General features: G+C 42.8%; 1 protein-coding gene across 2 annotated transcripts in view; it reads left to right on the top strand.

The window, feature by feature from the left end:
• RNGTT (RNA guanylyltransferase and 5'-phosphatase) overlaps window positions 1-21,096 on the top strand; it is a 416,529-nt gene that overhangs the window by 139,872 nt on the left and 255,561 nt on the right. For both annotated transcript variants that reach the window (XM_054023811.1, XM_054023812.1), the window contains exon 9: window positions 3,725-3,860. In XM_054023811.1, coding sequence (XP_053879786.1) covers window positions 3,725-3,860 — 136 coding nt within the window. The remainder of the gene's footprint in view (window positions 1-3,724; window positions 3,861-21,096) is intronic.

Below are 21,096 nucleotides of genomic sequence, written 5' to 3' on the forward strand. Positions count from 1 at the left end.
GGCTGCCAGCACCCAGATCGCCGATGAAGGCTACCAGTCTACTGCACCGTCTACCGCCAAAAGGCAGTTAGCAGCTGCTGCTGTGTAGCAATGCAGTCCCACGTCTGCCGGCACCAAGAGGATATATGGTGACGGTGAGCTCAGCTGTGCTGAGCGGGCTCCATGTTGTCTGCACAGGTAACCCAGGTAACTAACCCAGATAAAAAGGCGCGAATCTATTGTCTGCCGTTGCTGTGACGGGGGAGGGAGGGGCCTGACGACATGTACCCAGAACCGCCCGCGACACTGTTTTGCATCATCCGGGCATTGGGATCTCAACCCAGAATTCCAAGGGGCGGCGGAGACTGCGGGAACTGTGGGATAGCTGTGGGATAGCTACCCATAGTGCAATGCTCCGGAAGTCGACGCTAGCCTCGTACTGTGGACGCGGTCTGCCGACTAGAGCACCTAGAGCATTTTATTGTGTGGACATACACAATCGGCTGTATACAACCGATTTCAATAAAACCGGCTTCTATAAATTCGAACTAATTTCGTAGTGTAGACATACCCTTAGTGAGTTTAAAACAAGGCAGCCAATTTTGCATTCACAGTTTCCTTGTTGTTCATTATAAACACTTGGCTGTAGCTGTTTTCTTTAATACATCCGTCTAGAATGGCTACAATGCATAACTAAAAAGGGCCTAGAATCACTTTTATATGAATGTGATCACAATATCTGATTAAAACACTAATCTTCATATTTGTAGTTCTATATTTGCAAGAAAGTGATTTGGTGTTTGAGTCAGGCACCAAGGTTACAGTGGTAGATTGACTATTGTCTCCTTTGGTAGGTGTACCCCAACTTCAGACCTGATGGATCTATCTTGATGTTCCAATCTTGGAGCTTGAGGGAACTAGTGGTCTTCTAGACATTCTTGTGGGATAAATGGGTTCTTCTATCTGAACGCTTGGTAGAATTTTGTAGTAATCTTTGTCTTCCACTATGAATATAATGGCTCCTAAATAGTTGGTCTGCTGGATTTGTCTCCACAGGTCACCACAGTGTACAAATGATCTTTAACAGATTAAATGCTGAGGGGAGTCTTATTAGGTTAAGTCTGAACAACTGTGACTTTTTTTTTTTTTTTTTTTATAAAGATTACATGCCATATCTGATTGGGTGGCACAAAAAAACTATCATATTTTCTGTGCAGTCTTCCATAACCCAACTCTTTTGAGTGATTGACAACTTGGTGAAGCCTTGAGTGTTTTCACTGTGAAGAAATTTCATTTTACTTTTCAGTCAAAACAGCCAAGATTTGTACTGATCTGTCTACTCTCATGGAAATACAACAGAGTCTCAGAGGCAAACATGAAGTCGTCTCTGATTAAATTTAAGCCAGTATGGCTTATTAAGTTTCTGGGGGTTCTGGCTTTGTGCTAAATCTGACATTTGGACTCTGGTACTTACTGGTTGGTGAAGGCCATTGGGTAAGTCCATTGTTGGTTGAAATTTTCAGTGTTTCCCTATCAAGAGTGAGGATGGGAAAGGAGACCAGTGGTTTTTAAAGAGGCTAGTGTTATCATCAGTCCTGCACAACATATAATGAGGCCACAAAATGGGTGGAGGAGGAGACACATGGACTGTGGTTTTGGAGTATTCGGTACTCTGATGACATCCATCTCTACACTCAGCCATGTTGGATTTGGCTTCTGTTGACTAAGTATTAGATTACTGTAATGCCCTTTACATGGGGCTACTCCTTGAAGCCATTTGGAAAGTGAAGCTAGCACAGAATGCCATTTAGTCAGTGCTCCAGGGCCTGCATTAGCTTCCAAAAAGTTTCTAGAATTCAGTAGTGGAGTTAACCAATAAACCTGTAAATTGTTTGGAATCCGAGTACCCGAGAAGTTACTTCTGTGTACCATACTATTGAAGCTGCAATCAGTGGAGGTGCTCAAACTGGAGCTTTCTTGTTTTGAGAAGGAGGGAGATGCTGACCGCACACACTCTGAGAGAGATTCTCTATTTTGGAACTTGCTCCTCTAAGTTGGTCTGCTGTTGTCAGAATTTGTTTTCTTGACATGCTGCAAATCCCATCTTTATCCTCCAGTAATGATGAGTGAGTGGGCTGAGGACTGGAGGTCTATTTTTTAATCCTCTTATTAGCTGGTGAATATTTGTGTATGTTGAGATGGGAAGAACAGTCCTTTACACTGTATATTTGCATTGTGAAATTTAATTTATGAAATGAGTGCTCACAGGATGAGGTGGGCATGTGCAGCGGCTTTCATATGTAGATAGAAATAAGTTTCAGTGCTCTGTATAGTTCTTGATAGCAAATTAAAGCATTTCTTCACACAGCTCTGTGCCAGTGCAACTCAGTACAGACCTGAAACAGCCCACCCAAATCGTGGTCTCTTGAGTACAGAATGCTAGTTATGCTAAACTGTAATAGTTTCTTGTATTCAAAATATTGAAAGAAAACATTTGCATAAACTGCATATGAAGCTGTGCGGTTTCCCTGCAAGACTTTGGGGCAGAATCTTTGGAAGAGAATGCTTCTGTGTTTTCTTAAACTGTCTGGGAAAAGGGTTCTTTGGGGATGCTTATTATTTGCTTTGTCCTTCTGACAGCAGAGGTCCTCTGGGTGTGGCTTGCAGCTGTTTACTTGGGCCAATGACTTTTAGGAAAGGCTACTGGTAGATGACTTGTCCCTCAAGAAACAGGAATCTTGAATTATGAAAAATATTGAGGTTTTATGAAGGAGTGTCTAAGTTCAATAGAGTGGAAAATTGTCCAAATATGAAAGCTCATTTTGAATCTCTTTAAAACTTTTATTTTAAACGTTTATTTGATGTGGATGGTTGAAATCGCAAAAGGTTTTATACTGATAAGGTTTTTCCATATGGCTTGCTGTGAAAGTAACTGGAATATAGACTGAAGGAACAGTTGCTAAAAGAAGATTTTTACATGTCCCTCTAAGTTAAGGAATCTGCCATTCGTGCCATAGAATACAATATTTAGTGCTCTAGGATAGTCTATCAGAACTAATACATTAACGGTAGAAGATTTAAGCACTTAAAATTGAGCTGCAAGCACAAAACTAATTTCTCAAGATAATAAGCATCACCCTCCCCAGGTTTAAGTACTTCAGGGCGGTGCCTGCTTTTGTTACAGTGCTTGCCATAATGGGGCCCAATACTGACTGGGGCTTTGGGTGTTACTGCAATGCAAATAATAAATACTGGAACAGAACTGTAGCTGTTGTGTATATAGCATAGTGCTTTTAATGTCAATGGAGCTATGCCAATTTACACTGGCTGGAGATCTGGTCCAGTGTTTTTACAGTCATCTGATAAGACAACCCTTTTTTTCTGGGTTTTGTTTGAGTCACAAAGTTTCATAGTTATAGGCCTCAGATCTCTGTTGTGTTTTAATATCTATTCAACAGTCAGTCATCTTTATAGATAAAAATTGCTTATTTATGACTTTAACCTATATAAGCTAAATGTTAGGTATTGAAATATCTCTGTAGTTATTTGAGGTTAAAAAGGCACTTTTCTAAAGTAATGATCACTATATGATTACCTATAAAACTTCCCATTTTAATGCATTTTTATAGCTTCATTCTGTTGAGTACATTTGATTAAACTAATAAGGCAGTTACAATTAAAATATTTGTTATACATTTAGAGGAGATATTAAAGATGACATTACTTTGAACTGTTTTCGTTGCAGATATATGATGATGATTGATGGCAAGAATGAAGTTCATATGATTGACAGAGATAACTCAGTGTTTCATGTATCTAACCTGGAGTTTCCATTTCGTAAAGATCTTCGCACACATTTAACAAATACTCTGTTGGATGGGGTAAGGTGCATAATGTTTATTACAATGCTATTTTTCTGTGTTCAGCAACTAAGCCAGATCTGCAGTTCTGGGGATAGTGAATGTTAGAATTACAAGAGTAATGTGTTCAGTATCTAGTGATGATCACATTTTCCATTCATTATTTCTTACCAGTCCATCCATAGAGTAGCAATGCTGACTGCTCAGCAGGGGCTGAAATCAAGATGTTGATTGGCAGCCTCTGAAAAAGAGGAGGAAGAAAGCAATAAGGAATAAAACATGACATGAATCTTTACACTTGTCTCCTTTGACGTTGGAAACATTGCAAGTGAATTGAATTATCTTCTACATCTTTTTCAGGACTCATTTGCTAAACTTTAAATGAACTCCTATTGAAAATATCCCTTTGGTTTTTGTTCTCCCACCTTCATTTTTTCAGTTGATTTTAATTATTGTCTCGTGGTTTATGTGCTGTTTTCACCCTCTATGTTAAAGTTTATTTATCTCTGACTAAAATATTGCCAAACTATCAGGCCTATTTAAGTTTATGTAAATTTTCAGCACTACTTGAAATTTTTAAACTGGCAGATTATCTGGAAATTGAGTTTATAAAATACCTGTAATTAAGTAATTCAGCCCAGCCTTTTAAACAGAATATTGCTTTCCAGAGCCGTTAAGAGGAGAGAGGCGAGGAGAGAGCAACTCTTCTTCACCTCTCTTTTTGGGGAGAAAATGGCTGCATTGGCTAGCAGGTCTTGGGAGGGTTGGAATCTGCCCAAGGGGAGGGGAATGATAGTGACACCATTGGCTGTCACCTGGATGTTGACTATGTATGGGGAGACTTTGGCAAACCAGTAAAGTGTCTGAAACCACTATGGCTTATTGTTAAAGGGAGCCTAGTCAGCAAGCTGTAAATTGGCCATTCAGCAGTCTCAGCTTGACCAAGGTGGGGGAGGGGGGGAGAGAGTTTTGGGTGCCTCAGAAAGGGCAGCTTGACCCCGCGTCCTTCCTGATAAGAATTGTGTTGAAGTTGCTGATACATGCATTTTAGAAGAGCAGGACTTACCCCAGGAATGTCTATTGGGACCTCAAGGCTGCAAACTCTGGAAAAACCCACACCTAGTTAATCAATAATCAGAAGAAGCCTCTTGCTTGCCCATTGGAACTGCTTGCTTAGCAAGTTTTCTTTAAGGGGCATGTCATTCTATTACTAATGTATAAATAAGGGGGAAAGTTTGAGGTAGTTGGACTCTTTTTGGACTCTCCCTCTGGATACATCTTGCGGTCTCCACCGACAGATGGAAGATTTGGCCACCAGAAGCCTGTTGCTGTGTCACTCGAAAGCCACACTCAGCTTTGGTAATTATCAAGGGTTGGGGGTGTTTTATTAACCCGTTGTGGATGTGTGTAAGTGCTTCAGACTAAGTAAAGTTTAGCTTTAAGTGAAAGCACTCTTGCGTTGTCCTGTTTGTGCCAGCCATCTATCGGTCGGACGGTCGTGTCTCCCTTGATTTATTTCCTGACACCACCTCGCACAGAGTAAAAGTTACCAAGAGCTTTGGGTTGAAAGAATCCTGGGTAACAACTAGGTAAGAGAAGCCTTCCTGATGGGTCTGCTCTTACAGCTATCAGGGTGACCAAAGGCAGGAGATCCTGCCTTTTGACCCCTGGATTTTTCTTGAAAAGAAGACCCTGCTGCTGCTGCCGTTCCCATTTCCTCTGCCTCCTGGAGCTGGTGCTCCCTCCTGTTATGTTCTGTACTACCCTTTGGGCTTGCCACATTTAGGAATCATTCTCTTTCCTCTCCTTAATGAGCTACTACACCTAAAGAAGGTCACAAACCAAGCTGTCATCTTGAGAGGGGGCTGTTTAAAGGAGCTCTGTGCCCTTTGAGCAGCAGTGGGAGGCAGAGAAGCAGGCAACTAACTACAGAGACAAAGCTCCTGCACCCCCTTGCAGCAGCAGAAAGCAGGGAGCACCAGGAAAACAGAAGTACACAGCTGAGGAGCTCTAGGACCAGAAGCTGTTGCAGGAGGGTTGTGTACCTTTGTAAAGATGGGAACTGCTGTAGCCACGGAATCTATAAATCACTGGAGGTAATTGGGACCCCTGATAGGCCATACTACTGTTCTTTTTGTCCTTCCACTCCTTTCCCCGGAAGCTTAAGAGAAGTAAAGCTCTCTCAAGGCTCACAAACTGCAACCAGCCTTTGTCCACTGCCACTCATCCATAACTCACAAAGTGATTATGGTTGCCATATTGTTGAAGTCTCTGCAGCTTTTCTGTAGCCACTCGGTAAGGTTGTGTATTGTCAGCATAATTCAGACAGTTTTTCTGGTGACATGCTGAGTATCTTTCTAAGGGCTAGTCTACGTTGGCAACGCTAAAGCGCTGCCGCAGCAGCGCTTTAATGTGCCTTGTGTGGTCGTGGCGCAACTCTCTCCCAGTGCTCTAAAAAAACCACCTTAACGAGGGGCGTAGCTGGGGCACTGTTTACATTGGCACTTTACAGCGCTGCAACTTGCTGCACTCGGGGGGGAGGTGGGGGTGTTTCACACCCCTTAGCGAGAAAGTTGCAGCACTGTTAATTGCCAGTGTAGACAAGCCCTAAGACAAATGGCTGAGTAGGGAACCAGAAGTGGTTATGTTACTCTGCATTCCTTACTTTCTCCCATTTAATGGGCTAGCCCTCCTACCTTTCTGTCCTTATCTACAGAGGTAGTAACCCTAAACTCAGAATTCCACAGTTACCTCATGCTCTCTTCAGGGATCAGGGTTTGCAGCAATGGTGGGTCTCCTGTCACTTACCCAAGTGTCAGATTTTGCCTGAGTAAATGGCTCCAGTGCAGCTGCAGAGACTCCAGCAAAATGGTGATCACAATGACTATGTGGGCAGTGGGTGAATGACAGTGGACAAAGATTGGCTGCAGCTTATGGGCCCTGAAAGGGCTTAATGGTACAGTGACTTTCCCAGCCGGCAGGCATGTTTTCACACAGCTCTGGCAATGAGAATGCTACCAAAATGAAGATGTAGAGGGGTGAATTTGTAGCTGGCTTCACTCTCCTATATATAGAACTGTTGTTATTGTTACCCATGGCTGTTGTGCAGCATGAAACCCTGACACCTCAAGAAATACTGGAGTGACCAGAGCTACAGACAATTGGTTATCTGCTTTCAGGACCTATGAATACCTTGTTTAGTCTACCTTTCACATACAATGTCTAGTCTTATTAAAATATAAGTGTCTCATACAATTGAATGTGTAGTTATGGGGATGCATAGACTCTCTGATGTTATTTGTATTACTGTATAGCTGCCTAGGTGCTAGTCATGAGCCAGGAACTCCACTGTGGTAGGCATTGTACGGACACAACAAAAAGCCTATACCTTCCCCAAAGAGTATAAGTATAAAACAAGAGTTGACAAATGGATAAAGGCAGATGAGCAAGTACAAGGAGACAATGAGACAGTATTGATCAGCATGTTAGGCAGTGGTCTCAGCACACCAGCAGCATAACTGTTGTCAAGTTTTTTGTAGGTATTGTAGAAAAGGAGAACTTTAAGGAGAGTTTGAAGGTGGAATATGATTAGTTTTGTGAATGTTTACAGAGAGCGCCTTCCAAGTGTGAGAGGTAGCATGGCACACTGCTTGCCAGGGCAAAAAGCCTACACGGCTTCGGCCTTTCTGGGTCTTACCTCCGAGCATTCAGCACCCCCATTCACTGTGCGCTTCCTGCAGCAAGTCCACCTGAGTGGGGCTCCTGGGGAAGCCAAAGGGCCCTACACCCCAACTCTGCAGTCAGCTGTGACTCCGCCAGAGTATAAAATGGAAGGTTTATTAGTTGACAAGTACACAGCGTAGAACATAACTTGTTAGCACAGAAATTAGTGACTTTCAGCCACGTTCATCTTGGGGGAACACTGGGCCAGACGCCGTAGACTCGCCCTTCTTCAAGTCCCCCACGGCAGATTGAGCTGGAACCCATTGCCTGGCTTCCGACACGTCCATTGCTACTCCCCTGGGCTTTGTCCTGCTTCCCAGGCAAAATGTCACCTGATCACATTCCCCCTCCTGCTTCTCAGGTTGTGAAGGGCATCGGCCATAGCTTACGTGCAGGCAGCCTCATCTGCCCCCAAGGGTCTCAGCAAAAGTCACACACCGTTATTCCCACCACCGAGGCATTGATACAGTACACAGGGAAACTGAGGCACGCAGTATTAACACAGGACAGTAAGACTTGCATGCAACATAAGGGGGAAAACCCCACTTCGTCACAAAGATGATGCCTAGTTTACAGGTCTGAGTGATGGGCAGGAGGGTGGTGATGTTCAGTGATAGAAAAAAGAGGTAGCAGAGAAGACTTGGAGGGGAAGATTAAGAGCTCTGTTTTAGTCATGCTGAGCTTGAGCTGACAGCTAGACATCCATGAGGAGATATTGGAGAGGCAGTTGCAGATTTTTGTTTGGACAGGAGGAGACAGGTTAAAGTAGAGGTAGATCTGTAAGTTATCAGCATAGAAATGGCAGTTGCATTTGTGTTTCATGATGAGAGTAGCCAGACATAAGTTATAAAGGGAGAAGAGAAGGGGGACAAGGACACAGTCCTGTGGTGCCCCTATAAAAAGTTGGATGGGGGATGAGACATGCCAAAGGACACACTAAAGGAGGAAGAGAATTAGTAGGAGGGAAGAGTCACAGAGGGCATGGGTAGATAAGATTTCAACAAGAAGAGCATGGTTGACAGTGTTGAAGGAAGCTGAGGATGAAGTACTGCTTCTGAACTTTGCCTGAAATGAGGTTGCTAGAGACTTTGGCGAGAGCTATTTCAGTTGAGTGTAAGGCATGGAAGCTTGATTGGAGAGGATCTAGGATGGAACTGGAGGAGAGGAACTCTACAGTGATTGTAGATAGTGCATTCAGTGAGCTTGGAGATAAAAGGGAGAATGGAGGTGGGGTGGTGGTTGGAGTGGAAAGTGGGGTCCAGGGTGTTGGTTTTTTGTTTTTTAACCTGGGCAAATCTAAAGCATGCTTTTATTGTCTAGCCCCAGGGAGCCAAGGAGATCGGATGGGGTCACTGGGAGAGGCAGAGGGATTTGAGGAGGGAAGAGCAAATGATAAATATCTGGATCTGTGACTGGGAGAAAGAGCGTTGAGGGTGGGGAAGGGGTCATGTTATATTCTGTCAATTTCGTTCTGGAAAAATCCACAGAGTCCTGTGCAGTGTGTGAATTGTGGACAGAAGGAAAAGGTTTTGAGGAGTGAGTCTAAGGCCTGGTCCACACTAACCCCCAACTTCGGACTAAGGTACGCAAATTCAGCTACGTTAATAACGTAGCTGAATTCGAAGTACCTTAGTCCGAACTTACCGCGGGTCCAGACGCGGCAGGGAGGCTCCCCCGTCGATGCCGCGTACTCCTCTCGCCGAGCTGGAGTACCGGCGTCGACGGTGAGCATTTCCGGGATCGATTTATCGCGTCTAGACCAGATGTGATAAATCGATCCCAGAACATCGATTGCCTGCCGCCGGACCCGGAGGTAAGTGTAGACGTACCCTAAGGTGGTGAAAAGGTGGCTGAAATTGTGGTCTTAGGATTCGGTTAAGTTGGAGTAGACTTGTTCAGCTAGAGAGACAGCAGAACTGAAGGAGGACAGGAGAACAAATACATAATGGAGGAAGTCAGCCTGACCACAAGATATCTGCCAGACACACTGCAGCGTAAGAACAGGAATAGGGGAAGCAGATGTTGAACATGAGCCAGTACTGGCGTTGGAAGGGTGGACCTTGCAATGGTATTTAGGGGTACAAAACAGTTGAGTGTAGGATATGAAACATGGAGAGAGTAAAAAACCGTATCAATGGAAGGGCGGCCAGGAAGGACAAGAAGTTGTCCATGCTGATGAACTGCAAGTCAGAGATGCTGAATGATAGCATGTGGGAGGCCGTTGATGGGCAATGCTGAAAGAAATCAGGTGGTGGTTGGAGAGGGGAACTTCAGTTATTGAGAGAGATGTTCTTGGTGAAAACCAAGTCCAGGGAATTTTTGGTGAATGGAAGAATTAAACCAGGTCTAATGATGAGGGTGAGGAAATTCTTAAATATATCAGATGCTGGAAGTCTGTCTGTCTGAATCTTCATGTGCTCATCAGGGACTAAAATGAAGGATGATAAGAACACTGCAGAGAAGCCAAGTGATTTCTTTGCATCAAGTCTAATTCAGAGGATTTTGGAGAAATACATACTTTTTTCAGTAAATAAAAGAGGAAGCATTTGAAAAAATTCATAAATTAAATGGCAATAAGACTGGATGGCATACATCCAAGTGTTCTTGAAGTAGTTTCAGAATGAGGACCCTGAGCTGCAAACATATATTTATGATCCTCATTAAAATCACATAGGCTATGTCTACACTACAGTTTGTTGGCATAATTTATGTTGCTCAGGAGAGTGAATAAATCACCCCGACTGACATAAGTTACACCAGCATAAGGGCTAGTGTGGACAGCGCTAGGTCGGCAGAAGAGCTTCTCCCGTCAACATAGCTTCTGCTGCTCATGGGGACTGGAGTAGTTAAGCCATTGGGACAGCTCTCTCCTGTCTGCTTAAAGTGGCTACAGTAGAGAGCTTACAGCAGGGCAACTGCATCGGTGCAGCTGCGCCGCTGTAAACTCTGTAGTGTAGCTGTGACTGTACTATACTAACCAGGGGACTGGAGGGTAATGTTTTAGAGACAGTAGAACCTCAGAATTATGGACACCGTGGGAATCTAGGTTGTCCGTAACTCTGAACAAAGTGCAGTTTGGGATCCAGATCCAGCAGTTGACACTCCAGGCTAGGATTTAGCAGCAGCGGAGCAACTGAGTTTGAAAGCTTGTCCCCCTCTGTGCAGAGGGGTGTGTGTGTGTGTGATATATGTCCCCCTCCTGGGAGGAGAGGGGGTTAAAAACAGCATGGCCCCCTCCCGCCCGGGTGAGTGGGGGTAAAAACAGCACTCCCCTCCCCGCAGTGGGTGGGGTGAAAGCTGTCCAGACCCCAGCGTTGCTCCTGCTCTGCTGTCTCTGACTGCCTTTGCCTGGCAGCTCCAGTGTCTTGCTATAAGTGGCTGACCCGCGAGTGTGGGTGGAGGTAGGGGTGGGATGAGGCGGGGGGAGGCAGCCCAGATGTGCCTACCTTTAAGATGCAATACAGGCACAGTACAGTACTTGCTTTATTTTTTTTTTAATCTCTTCTGCTGCCTGATTGGTTACTTACAGTTTCAGATGGTGTCCGGTTGACCGGTCTGTAACTCTGGTCCTCATATCTTTGAGGTTCTACTGTATCTTTGTTAAAAGTGTCTGGGTGTAATCTGTGAATTTCTGAAGTAAGCCTTATTTCTGTATCAGATAAACTTGTTGAAATGACAGTTTCAAAAAATATAAAACAATAAGATAAACATGATATGGTAAAGTAAAACCAGCACGGCTTCTTTTAAAGGAAAATTGGGTCTCTCCAAATTTCTAGAATTCTTTGTGTTTGAAAATTTGATGATGAACTGGTGCAAAAATATATTTGGACTTTCAAAAAGCTTTTGACAAACCCCATAATAAGTCTAAATAGTATGTTTTCAACATTAGAAAAGATCGATGGTGGTGCGCCCTTATTCTATACCAGGATAGTGGTTTTATGTATTAATATCTTGGAAAGGGGGTAAATAGTGAGCAAAATTTTTAGAGAACAAAATAACTGGAAGTTTTTTTTAGAACTCCGTATTAGAAGCAGGATTCTGTGCTAGATGGATCATTGGGCTGGCCTAGTATGGCAATTCCTACTATGTTCCTATAATCTTATTTTCCTCATGGACTGTTATATCAGTAACTACACCTCTACCCCGATATAATGCTGTGCTCAGGAGCCAAAAAACCTTACTGCGTTATATGTGAAACCGTGTTATATCGAACTTGCTTTGATCTACCTGAGTGCGCAGCCCCGCCCCCCGGAGCGCTGTTTTACCGCGTTATATCTGAATTTGTGTTATATTAGATCGCGTTATATCGAGGTAGAGGTGTAATCCTTTGAACATGCAATAGAATTGGTGTTCTCTCCTGTCTCAGGGCTCTCCTGACAAAATGTAAGATCAAATTGGCATGTAAGCTGCTGCTTGTACACCTGGATGATTTTGTCCAGTTGGTCCTCACATTTTGTGGGTGGTTTTACTATTATGAGGTGGGTCCTCTTGCAGCCTTTGATGTGTTGAGTGGTTTCCAGGTGGAAACCTCCTCCTTTGCTACCTAAACAAATACTTGTTTATCAGCCCTTGGAGTTCTGAGCATTGACAGATTTTACTTGTCACATTCCAGATCATTATGGGGGACCCATTAATAGCAAAACTGAGAGGGACCTTATACCGTACATTTTTTTCCTTGCTGTTGAGATTGACACACGTGTCTGGGAAGCCCGGCTTCTTCAGGACAAGTGGGATGTGCTCTCAGATTGCCCAGAATCATAAACCACTGTGCTACCCCATTGCCTCAGTAAGAGGTAGCTTTGCTGGAGTGTAATCTGTGAGAGTCAGCTCCTTACCCTACCTACTTGTCTGCCTCACCAGCAAACTCCTCAAGATCTTGCCAGTCTTAACCTTGCTTTGCAGATAACATTCAGTGTACCAGAATTCGCCGGAGGCATATCTCTGAAGTGTCCAGGGCCTCTTACTGGACGCTCACAGAAATTCCCAGGTTTTGCTGTCTCCAAAGAGACAGAATATATACCAGCCAATTGGCTCAACTGAGATGCACACCTTATTTTAGTATAACATTACTGATATGAATTTATAATAAAACAAGAATAAGTTTATGAATCAAGAACAGAGATTTAAATATTAAACACAGAAGATAGAAACAGAAGATGGTTACAAATAAAACCGAATAAAACATGCTTGCTAATGTCTTAAAATTTAACTGATTATTATCCTGGTCTCAGACAATTTCTTATATACAGTCATTTTTCAGCTTCCTCCATCCACGTAGTTGAGAGATCCACCTTTCATAAATTCCAAGAGCGCTGGCTTCCTTTTGTTCCTTAAATGATGGATAACAAAGGAGTCCCCTTTCTTTCCTTTTATAGCCCAGGAAACCTTTGAAAAGTATTATTTGAAAAGTAAGCCCAAAGAAAGTTAGTCTCCCCTGCTGCTTGTTTTTTGGGGTACAGATGCCAAGTCCCTTCTTCATCCCTTAGTCAGTTTGCTCTTTCGATTAGCTTGATCACTTTATTTACCATAGATGCAAATATACCTTTGTCCTTTTCCTGTAATCAACCCATGTTGTTTTCTCATCCCTCTGTTAGCTTGGCTCACAGAGACAGGTAAATCCACATTCTTTTGTCTTAGGACAAGTTTGTTTGTCCTGGAGTGGAACTGATGATTATGGTAATATAGTGGTCCCTTGCTCTCTGGCTCAGAGGGAGGCCACTCTATCTCACTGGGTCAAGCAACAAAGGACAGTTAATTAGCAGTCTATAGCTCTGAGCAGGGCAGAACAGTCAGTGGTCTCGAGCCCAAGCTCCCAGGCTAGGGCAGATGGCACTCACAGTCTGGAGTTCCGGCCCTCTGGGCGGGGAAGAGCAGGGAGCAGGCTTTCACCAAGGCCTCATGGGTAAGGTACTGAGCAAACACAGTCTGGGGCTCGTAGCCTTCTGGCTGGGGCAAACCAAAAACACAGCACAGGCCTTCTGGCCAAGGGGAAGTTGGCCACCAAGTGAGGTTGGAAGCAGGGGGTAGAAGGACCCGGGCCCACCCTACTCCACTGGGTCCCAGTCCAGGACCCTAACAGTGACAGATGGCTCCACCACGGGGTCAGCGGGGATCCCACCGAAACAAGCTGACTGGCAGCAAAACCGGTTGAAAGTCTGGTTTCCCTGGGCTACTTCCTACTAGAGTCTGGGGATAGGGCTCTGTAGTCCAAAGATCTTCCGTTTCCTCTGGGTACATGGTTGGTGGCAGTCCTGGCAACTATTTCTCCAGGGTCAGTATCCTGCGGGGGGGGCACTGCACAGTGCAGGTTCAGCTCCAGAGTTTTGCAGTGGGCTGGAGATATCTACCTCCTTCCCTGGCTCCGGCCCACCTGAGCTGCAGGGCCCGCCTTTTATACTTACTGCCACACCCCTCTGCTTCTGCCACAGGGGGTGGGGCTGGTTTGACTCCGCCTACCAGGGGGATTGTAGTGGTCTCTTGCTCTCTGGCTTGGAGGGAGGCACTCTGCCTCGCTACAGGCAGAATATCATTGGAAAGAATTTCAAATGACAACTCTGTGGGACTGGCTGGTATTGTCCAAGCTCATCCCTTAAGTGTGATGTGGCCCATGCATTCCTTCTGCCATTGAATTAGCAAGGGCACATCTGTAGAAATTGCAGAGTTTTCCTAGGAACTTTGACAGGAAACCATTAGAAACACAGACTTTCATCATGACTAGCTAGGAGTATTTTGTCACAGGCTGTTCAGTCTTGGGTATATAAGAGTACTCTGAACATTCTGGGGTAGGGGATGCCATCTAAGCTGTTTGCTATTAGTATGTTGTGGTAATAATCTTTTCAAGTAAGTAATTGAAAGTGCCAGTTAGAATTGGTGTATTTGGGAGGATGTGGGGAATCTCTCCTCTTTGTGCATTTCACAAGAGCTGACAATTAGGGGCTGCAGGATGTTGGGGGAGCTGGGCTTTCAGTACAAATGTGTGGACTGGTGGGGCAAGGACTTCTATGCGTTGATATTCATTTGTGTTTGGGGCTGGTGTGTTTATGGTGCCCTCGTCTGGTGCTTCAGGATGAGACTAATAGTTCCCAAGTTTGTGGTAAATAGGAAAAAGGATTAAGGGAAGTCCTTTCCCAACAATAAGCTAAGTTGGAAGGAACTCCCAATCGATCACTGTTTATTTCAGGTTCTGCATGTTATTTTATGATATCCTGGATTATGACTTTACATGTTTTGAAGTTTTGCAAAACTTTTTGTATTGTAATACATTTTAATAGCTCAGTTTATTGGTATAAAATTATGTATAAGACAGGATCCTTTCAATTTTTTTTCATAAAGTCAAAAGCAAAATGGAATGAAATTAAAAAGGCTTGGTTGGCTGAAGTACCATGAGATAGAATTAAAACTTTCCATATCATAAATCCTTTTTCATAATTCAAATTTCTAAATGAGTATGATCAATGAAGGGTAATGAAAGCTGCTTATAGAATTTATTGCACATTCAGATACGTTATTTTGTGTGTGTTTGAAAATGGAATTTCTATTTCATATTTAAGCATGACAATAGTTCAGTCTAGTAGGTGGTTTGTTATTTAATGCTGGTGTTAGATGGATTTTTTTCCCACTACTGTTCTTAACACTGGAAATATATTCAGTTGTTTTTTTAACCCTGAGATGAAAGTCTTGTTTTAACAGATTGTTGCTAATTAGTGCTGAAGAGCTGTTGAAGTTAACTCTGTAATTGCAAAATTAAATAATTCTTACTTATTGGTCTTGATGCAGATATTCCACTCAGGACAGTGGAGATGTATCATAGAATATCAGGGTTGGAAGGGACCTCAGGAGATCATCTAGTCCAACCCTCTGCTCAAAGCAGGACTAATCCCCAGACAGATTTTTGCCCCAGATCCCTAAACGGCCCCCTCAAGGATTGAACTCACAATCTTGGGTTTAGCAGGCCAATGCTCAAACCACTGAGCTATCCCGCCTCCTAAGAGGTGGTCCAAATGGTACTGATTTTTTAATACATGAATTTAACAACAGAGTTTGAAAGAAGAGGAGGTTCTTTGACATTCTGCTGACATAGTTGTGAACAGATATAACATGCCAGGAGGAAAGAAAAGAGAAAGGGTAGATTGACAAAATAGGGAGAGAAAGAGAAATGGACTAGGAAGAACATATAAAAGATTAGTTACTAATCAAATTTTCATTCTGAATTTAAAAGAAAATGCATCCTGCTAATATAGGAGGTGGAAAGCAAACTGGAATAGTGAGTTTAGTAACTTTGTGATTAGAGAGTAATCTTAAATATGCTATTAACATTTCTAGCATTCTACTTCAATTAATGTTGACAGTTTTAAGGCCTTCCAAGATCTGCTCAGGCACACTGTGGAGGCCCTTGGTATAGAAATTATGGTTATATAGGAGAGAGCTCATAAACTCCTTGACATCTGGACTATATCAGCTACTGCCAAGATTGCTCCCAATCAATGAGGTCATTCTTGAGCCAGCCAAATATCTCTGGCAAACTCCAGCCACTATTCAGCCCGCATCCAAACAGGTGGAGAAGCATTATCAGATGTCCCTGAAAAATTTTGAGCACTGTTACTCTCTTTGAAACCTGGGATCATTAGTAGTCAGTGTTACGGAAAAATCTAAGTCATTGAAAGATAGAGAAAGAGAAAAACCCCATACTTGGTACTGAGAGAAAAGAAATTACATCCATTGGATGCATGTAGAACTCTGCATTATTATATTGACAGGATTAAACCATTCAGACTGTGAACACATCTATTTCTGGCTATAGCTGGATGTTCAAAATGTGAATCTATCTAATCTCAAAGTATATAAAAATGGATACCACTACGCAGCTCTTTGTGTTACCAAATGGCTGATGTACCTCTCCCACCAAACATAAATTAATTCCAACAGTGATAGACTTTTTCCTTCTGCTTCAGTCCCAGTGTTAGAGATTTTCAAGATGGCAATGTGCAGTAACCCACTGATATTTTTTGTCAAACATGGTGCCTTGGACTTAGCAGCTAGGTCAGATGTCAAGTTTGGGAAGCCAGTCAATCACTGTTCAGCTGATGCAGCTGAAACTCCTCATCCCCACCATCCTGAAGAGGATCCTGCTTGCCAATAACAGTGGGATTCACACTGAGGCTATGTCTATACTACCGTGGTAAGTCGACCTACACTATGCAACTGCAGCTACGTGAATGACTTAGCTGGAGTTGACGTACTTTAGGTCGAGTTACCGCGAGGTCTGCACCACAGGGGGTCAACAGGAGAAACTCTCCTGTTGACTTACCTTACTCTTCTCGTCGGGGTTAGAGTACAGGGGTCGACTGGAGAGCGATCTGCTGTTGATTTGGCGGGTCTTCAACAGACCTGCTCAATCAACCACCGGTGGATTGATCTCAGAGCATCGATCCTGGCTGTAGTGTAGATATAGCCTGAGACATAAAGAATGGTTACTTACCCTTCAGAAGCTGCGGTTCTTTGAGATGTGGTACTTGCTGTGGACCCCACAACCCACCCTCCATCCCTCTTTTGGTGTCCTCAGCTACTGTGGGCTTCAATTATGAGGAAACTGAGTGGGAGGCATGGATGCTATGCCCTCTGACAGGAATAAAAGGAGGCACATGGCATGTTCACAGCCCCAACGAGTGTTACTATAAAAAAAAAAAAAATCTGATCGTGTGTATATTGGGTGCATGTGAAACTATAGATTGGAATCCATAGTGACTACAACATCTTGAAGAGTGGCAGGTTAAGGAACCATTCTGTATTGAGAAATTAAAGCAGAAAGATTCTCTCTTGTATTTCTAGGCTCTGTCAAATGAGGGGCATTTATAGCTTCTGTGTTTTTTTGAGTTTACGAAGGCTGGCTCTGTATAGAGCATTGATTTTTTGCTCTTTTGATTCTTGACATAGGCTTGCAGTAAAAATTACACTGAAATTAAGTGGGTAGATGGGAAAGATGCTTGAGGGAGGGAAGGAAGAGGAGAAAGATAGAAAAAATAGTGATTTTAAGGTCTGATTTCACACAGTCTATTTGAACTAGAAATAAATGCTGCATGCTACTGGTAAAATAAGATCCTCAGATTTGCAATGAAATTTAGGATGATTTTTTTAGCCTAAATGGTTTTCAAGATATTGGACTTTACAGTGGTCACTGGTCCCTCACTCTAGCAGTGCTCTCTTGGCACTGTTCCAGGTGTTAGCTCACAGTGCTATTGCTTTTGTAACATATTACCAAGTTATGCTCTGCAACCTCGGAAGATTAGGAAAAAAAGAGATTAATGATGTGGCATAACCTCACCAGTTTACATCAAATGAGCCAACCATTGGAACTGGCTCTCAGGTTAACCTTGCGGTTTGTAAAATTAAAGTAACCATTAATGAAAAGTGGCAAAGCACACATATCCTAGAAAGCAAACTTGGATTTAAGCCACACTTTCTCTGCTTTTAATCTACATGCTTTGATACTTTATGCATATAACTTTGTGTTTTACACTGTCGTGAAACTAATTTTTATTTTTAAATTTGTATTTTTGTTTGTTATAATCTGAAAAGTTACTTGGTAAAACTGACCTTGTGGGGCTGCATGTTTTGAGTCCCAGTGACTGCCTGTTCAAATGTGATTAGTTTACAAGTAAAAGGTTTTTCTAACAGTAAATGCTGCAAACTCAACTTGAGATCTGAGTCAAGCTGTGTTCTTTTTGGCTTGCATATTTTCAAGGAAGTAGTCAGAACTTAATAAGCAATTGTATTGATGTATGTTTCAGAACTGAATCCATTTTGCTTTCTAATAGCTATATTGACTAAAGAGCTCAGAAAAGTAAAAAGTAGTAATATATTTGGGGCATTCTATACGTTGGGGGAGCATCCTCTAACTCACATATTCCTCATTTATATATAATTGTAATATTGCATATAAAGCATGCCGTATGAGGTATCAGGGGAAAGGTTATGATCTGCTGAAAGTCATTTTTTATCTAAATCTGTATATCATTAATGCATATGAAGTTATGTGAATGTGTTGTATGGTTGTCATTAAAATATGCTGTGGGTTTGGGAGACACCCAGATACTAGCTCTCCAGAGACAATGACAAGGGAGGGTGCTAAACAGATATGACCAGCCATTGTCCAGCAGAGGAGTTACAATATAATGACTCACTTGCACAAGGCCACACCAGGGGAATTGCTCAACCTTGCCTGGGGACTCAGCCCTCCAGACATGCCTAGACTTGTGTTCTCCATTCACATGGGACAAAGGGTATAAAACAGAACACAGTGGCCACATGCTTGGCCTTACTCCTGCCTCCATCTATGCTGCAAACAACAAAGACTGAAGACTCCAACAGAGGAGACCGGCCCAGGTTTAAGGGACAAACCTGTATATTAAGGGCTGCAATAGCCAGTGGGGTGGAAAAAAACTGCATAATCTAGATGTTACCCAGTCTAATAGGGTTGAGAGTTTAGACTGCGTGCTTATATTTTATTTTATTTTATTTTGGTAACCACTGTGACTTTTTGCCTATCACTTAAAATCACTTAAAATCTATCTTTTGTAGTCAATAAACTTCTTTAACTGTTTATTTTTAACAGTGAGTTTGCCTGAAGTGTGTGGTAAATCTGCTCAGGTTTGCAAAGGCTGGTGTATATCCACTTTTCATTGATGAAGCGGTGAACCAATTAATAAATTCGTCTTGAGCAGTGCAAGACAGTATATTCCTGAGGTGCAAGGCTGGGTGCTGGGGGGATTTGGTTGGTGCCTTTCCCTGTGTGATTCATGAGTGGCTCTGGGAGCATTCATACATTCTAGCTGGGTGTGGGGCTCCACATGCTGTTGTGCTGAGTGATAACAGCACCTGGAGGGGTTTGCTGCTTGTCACTAGCAAAGGACTGTGAGAGAGAGCCCAGGCTGGAGAGTTAAGGGGGCACAGTGGTCCCATAGTCCCAGTCTGCACCCTGGGGAACCTGTCAAAATATTTTTGTCAGAAAAGTAAATAAATTTGACATAAATACACACAGGACAGATCTAGTAACCATAATCACAGCAATTTGGATAGTTATGCAGGCAAACGTCAAGTTTATTTTAAAATATTAAAAATATCAAGTGTTATGCAGATTGAGAGGTTAAAGTTTAGTACTATATCATATATTGTTGTAAATCAGAAAATGGTAAACTTTATCTTCACAAGCTTATTTTTCTAGAGGTAAGTATCGTGGTACATGATCCCTGCTCTTAGTCTGCAATATGTAGCAGTGATAAGTTGCTTTGATACCGCTAATATTTTAAAAATTTAATGAGGCTACAGTAGTTAGACATTCTATATTTCTCTCTTTTTCAAAAGAGTCTGTATACCCACACATTCATTTATTTTTTGTCAAAAGTCATATCTGGGAAAAGGTATTAAATAGAATAGTGGGTTTAAAGGGTGGTGGTAGACAAGTAAGGTGGCAGATGGTATGCAGGGAGGGGTAGAGAAAGTAATCTGCACGACAAGAAAATTCATGGGAAGGCTCATCTTTAGTATGTGGGAGGAAAGTCATGTATAGCATGGGAACAAATTGAGTTGAGAAGGAACTGTCAGGTGGTGTGTCAGAATGTAGCAGGGGAGGGACAGGAGGTGGGAAACATGAGATAGAGGTCACATTTACAGTAGACTGTTTCACCCAGAGAATTCATGCCAGCATCCAGCCGCTCACATTAGTTTTGATAAAGCACGTGCACACTTGGCCTTTGCTGATGCAGTGTGTCCTTATGGCAAGAGCCTGTATGGGCAAAAGATGTACAGCACTGTAAGTCGGTATCCCAGTGCTCCCACCTCACTATTCGGCAAGCTGCCTTGTGGGACTTCCTTTTTTGCAGTACATTGCGGGGTAATAGCTCTCCTTTCATGGGATTATGGAAGTTTGAGATCATTTCCCCATAATTCCTTCCATCCCATGGTCTTTTTGCACTTTTTTCTAAAATTCACACAGTTCCCTCCATTATATCCCATAATCTGCTCTTCCTCACACTGGTTTTCAATCTCTTCTCCATTTTGCTGTCAAATTCATGGGTGCTGAACAGGTCAGTGGAATTCTTGTTTCTGTTTTAGAGATGGGCCTGATTTTTCTCTATTTGCAGCACCTCAATTACCACAGCAACTGGTTGTGCAGCAGTGAAAATGAAAATATTGAGGAAGAGTGGATGATGTGGACAAAGAATGGAACTGGCCAGGTGCTGCATGCATTCAATGACCAGCTGCGCACAGTAGAGTAGCATTTTTGGCCTGTGAAGTAAGCACTGAGTGGTGGGATTAGATCCTTATGCAAATCTGGAATGATCTACAAAGGCTGCAGAACTTTGGGATGCAGAAGAGGACATTGCTGAAGTTGTAAGCCAAGCTTGCAAAAGCCTCCAAAGCATGCACACCAAAAGGGAGGAGTTTTGCTAGAGGAGAAATGGGTAGAGCTGGGCAAATAACAGATGTTTTGTTTTGCTGGCTATTTTGAAAAAACAAAAATATCTAATTTCTGGTT

Source organism: Malaclemys terrapin, chromosome 3, assembly GCF_027887155.1.
Source record: "Malaclemys terrapin pileata isolate rMalTer1 chromosome 3, rMalTer1.hap1, whole genome shotgun sequence".
Classification (NCBI taxonomy): domain Eukaryota; kingdom Metazoa; phylum Chordata; order Testudines; family Emydidae; genus Malaclemys; species Malaclemys terrapin.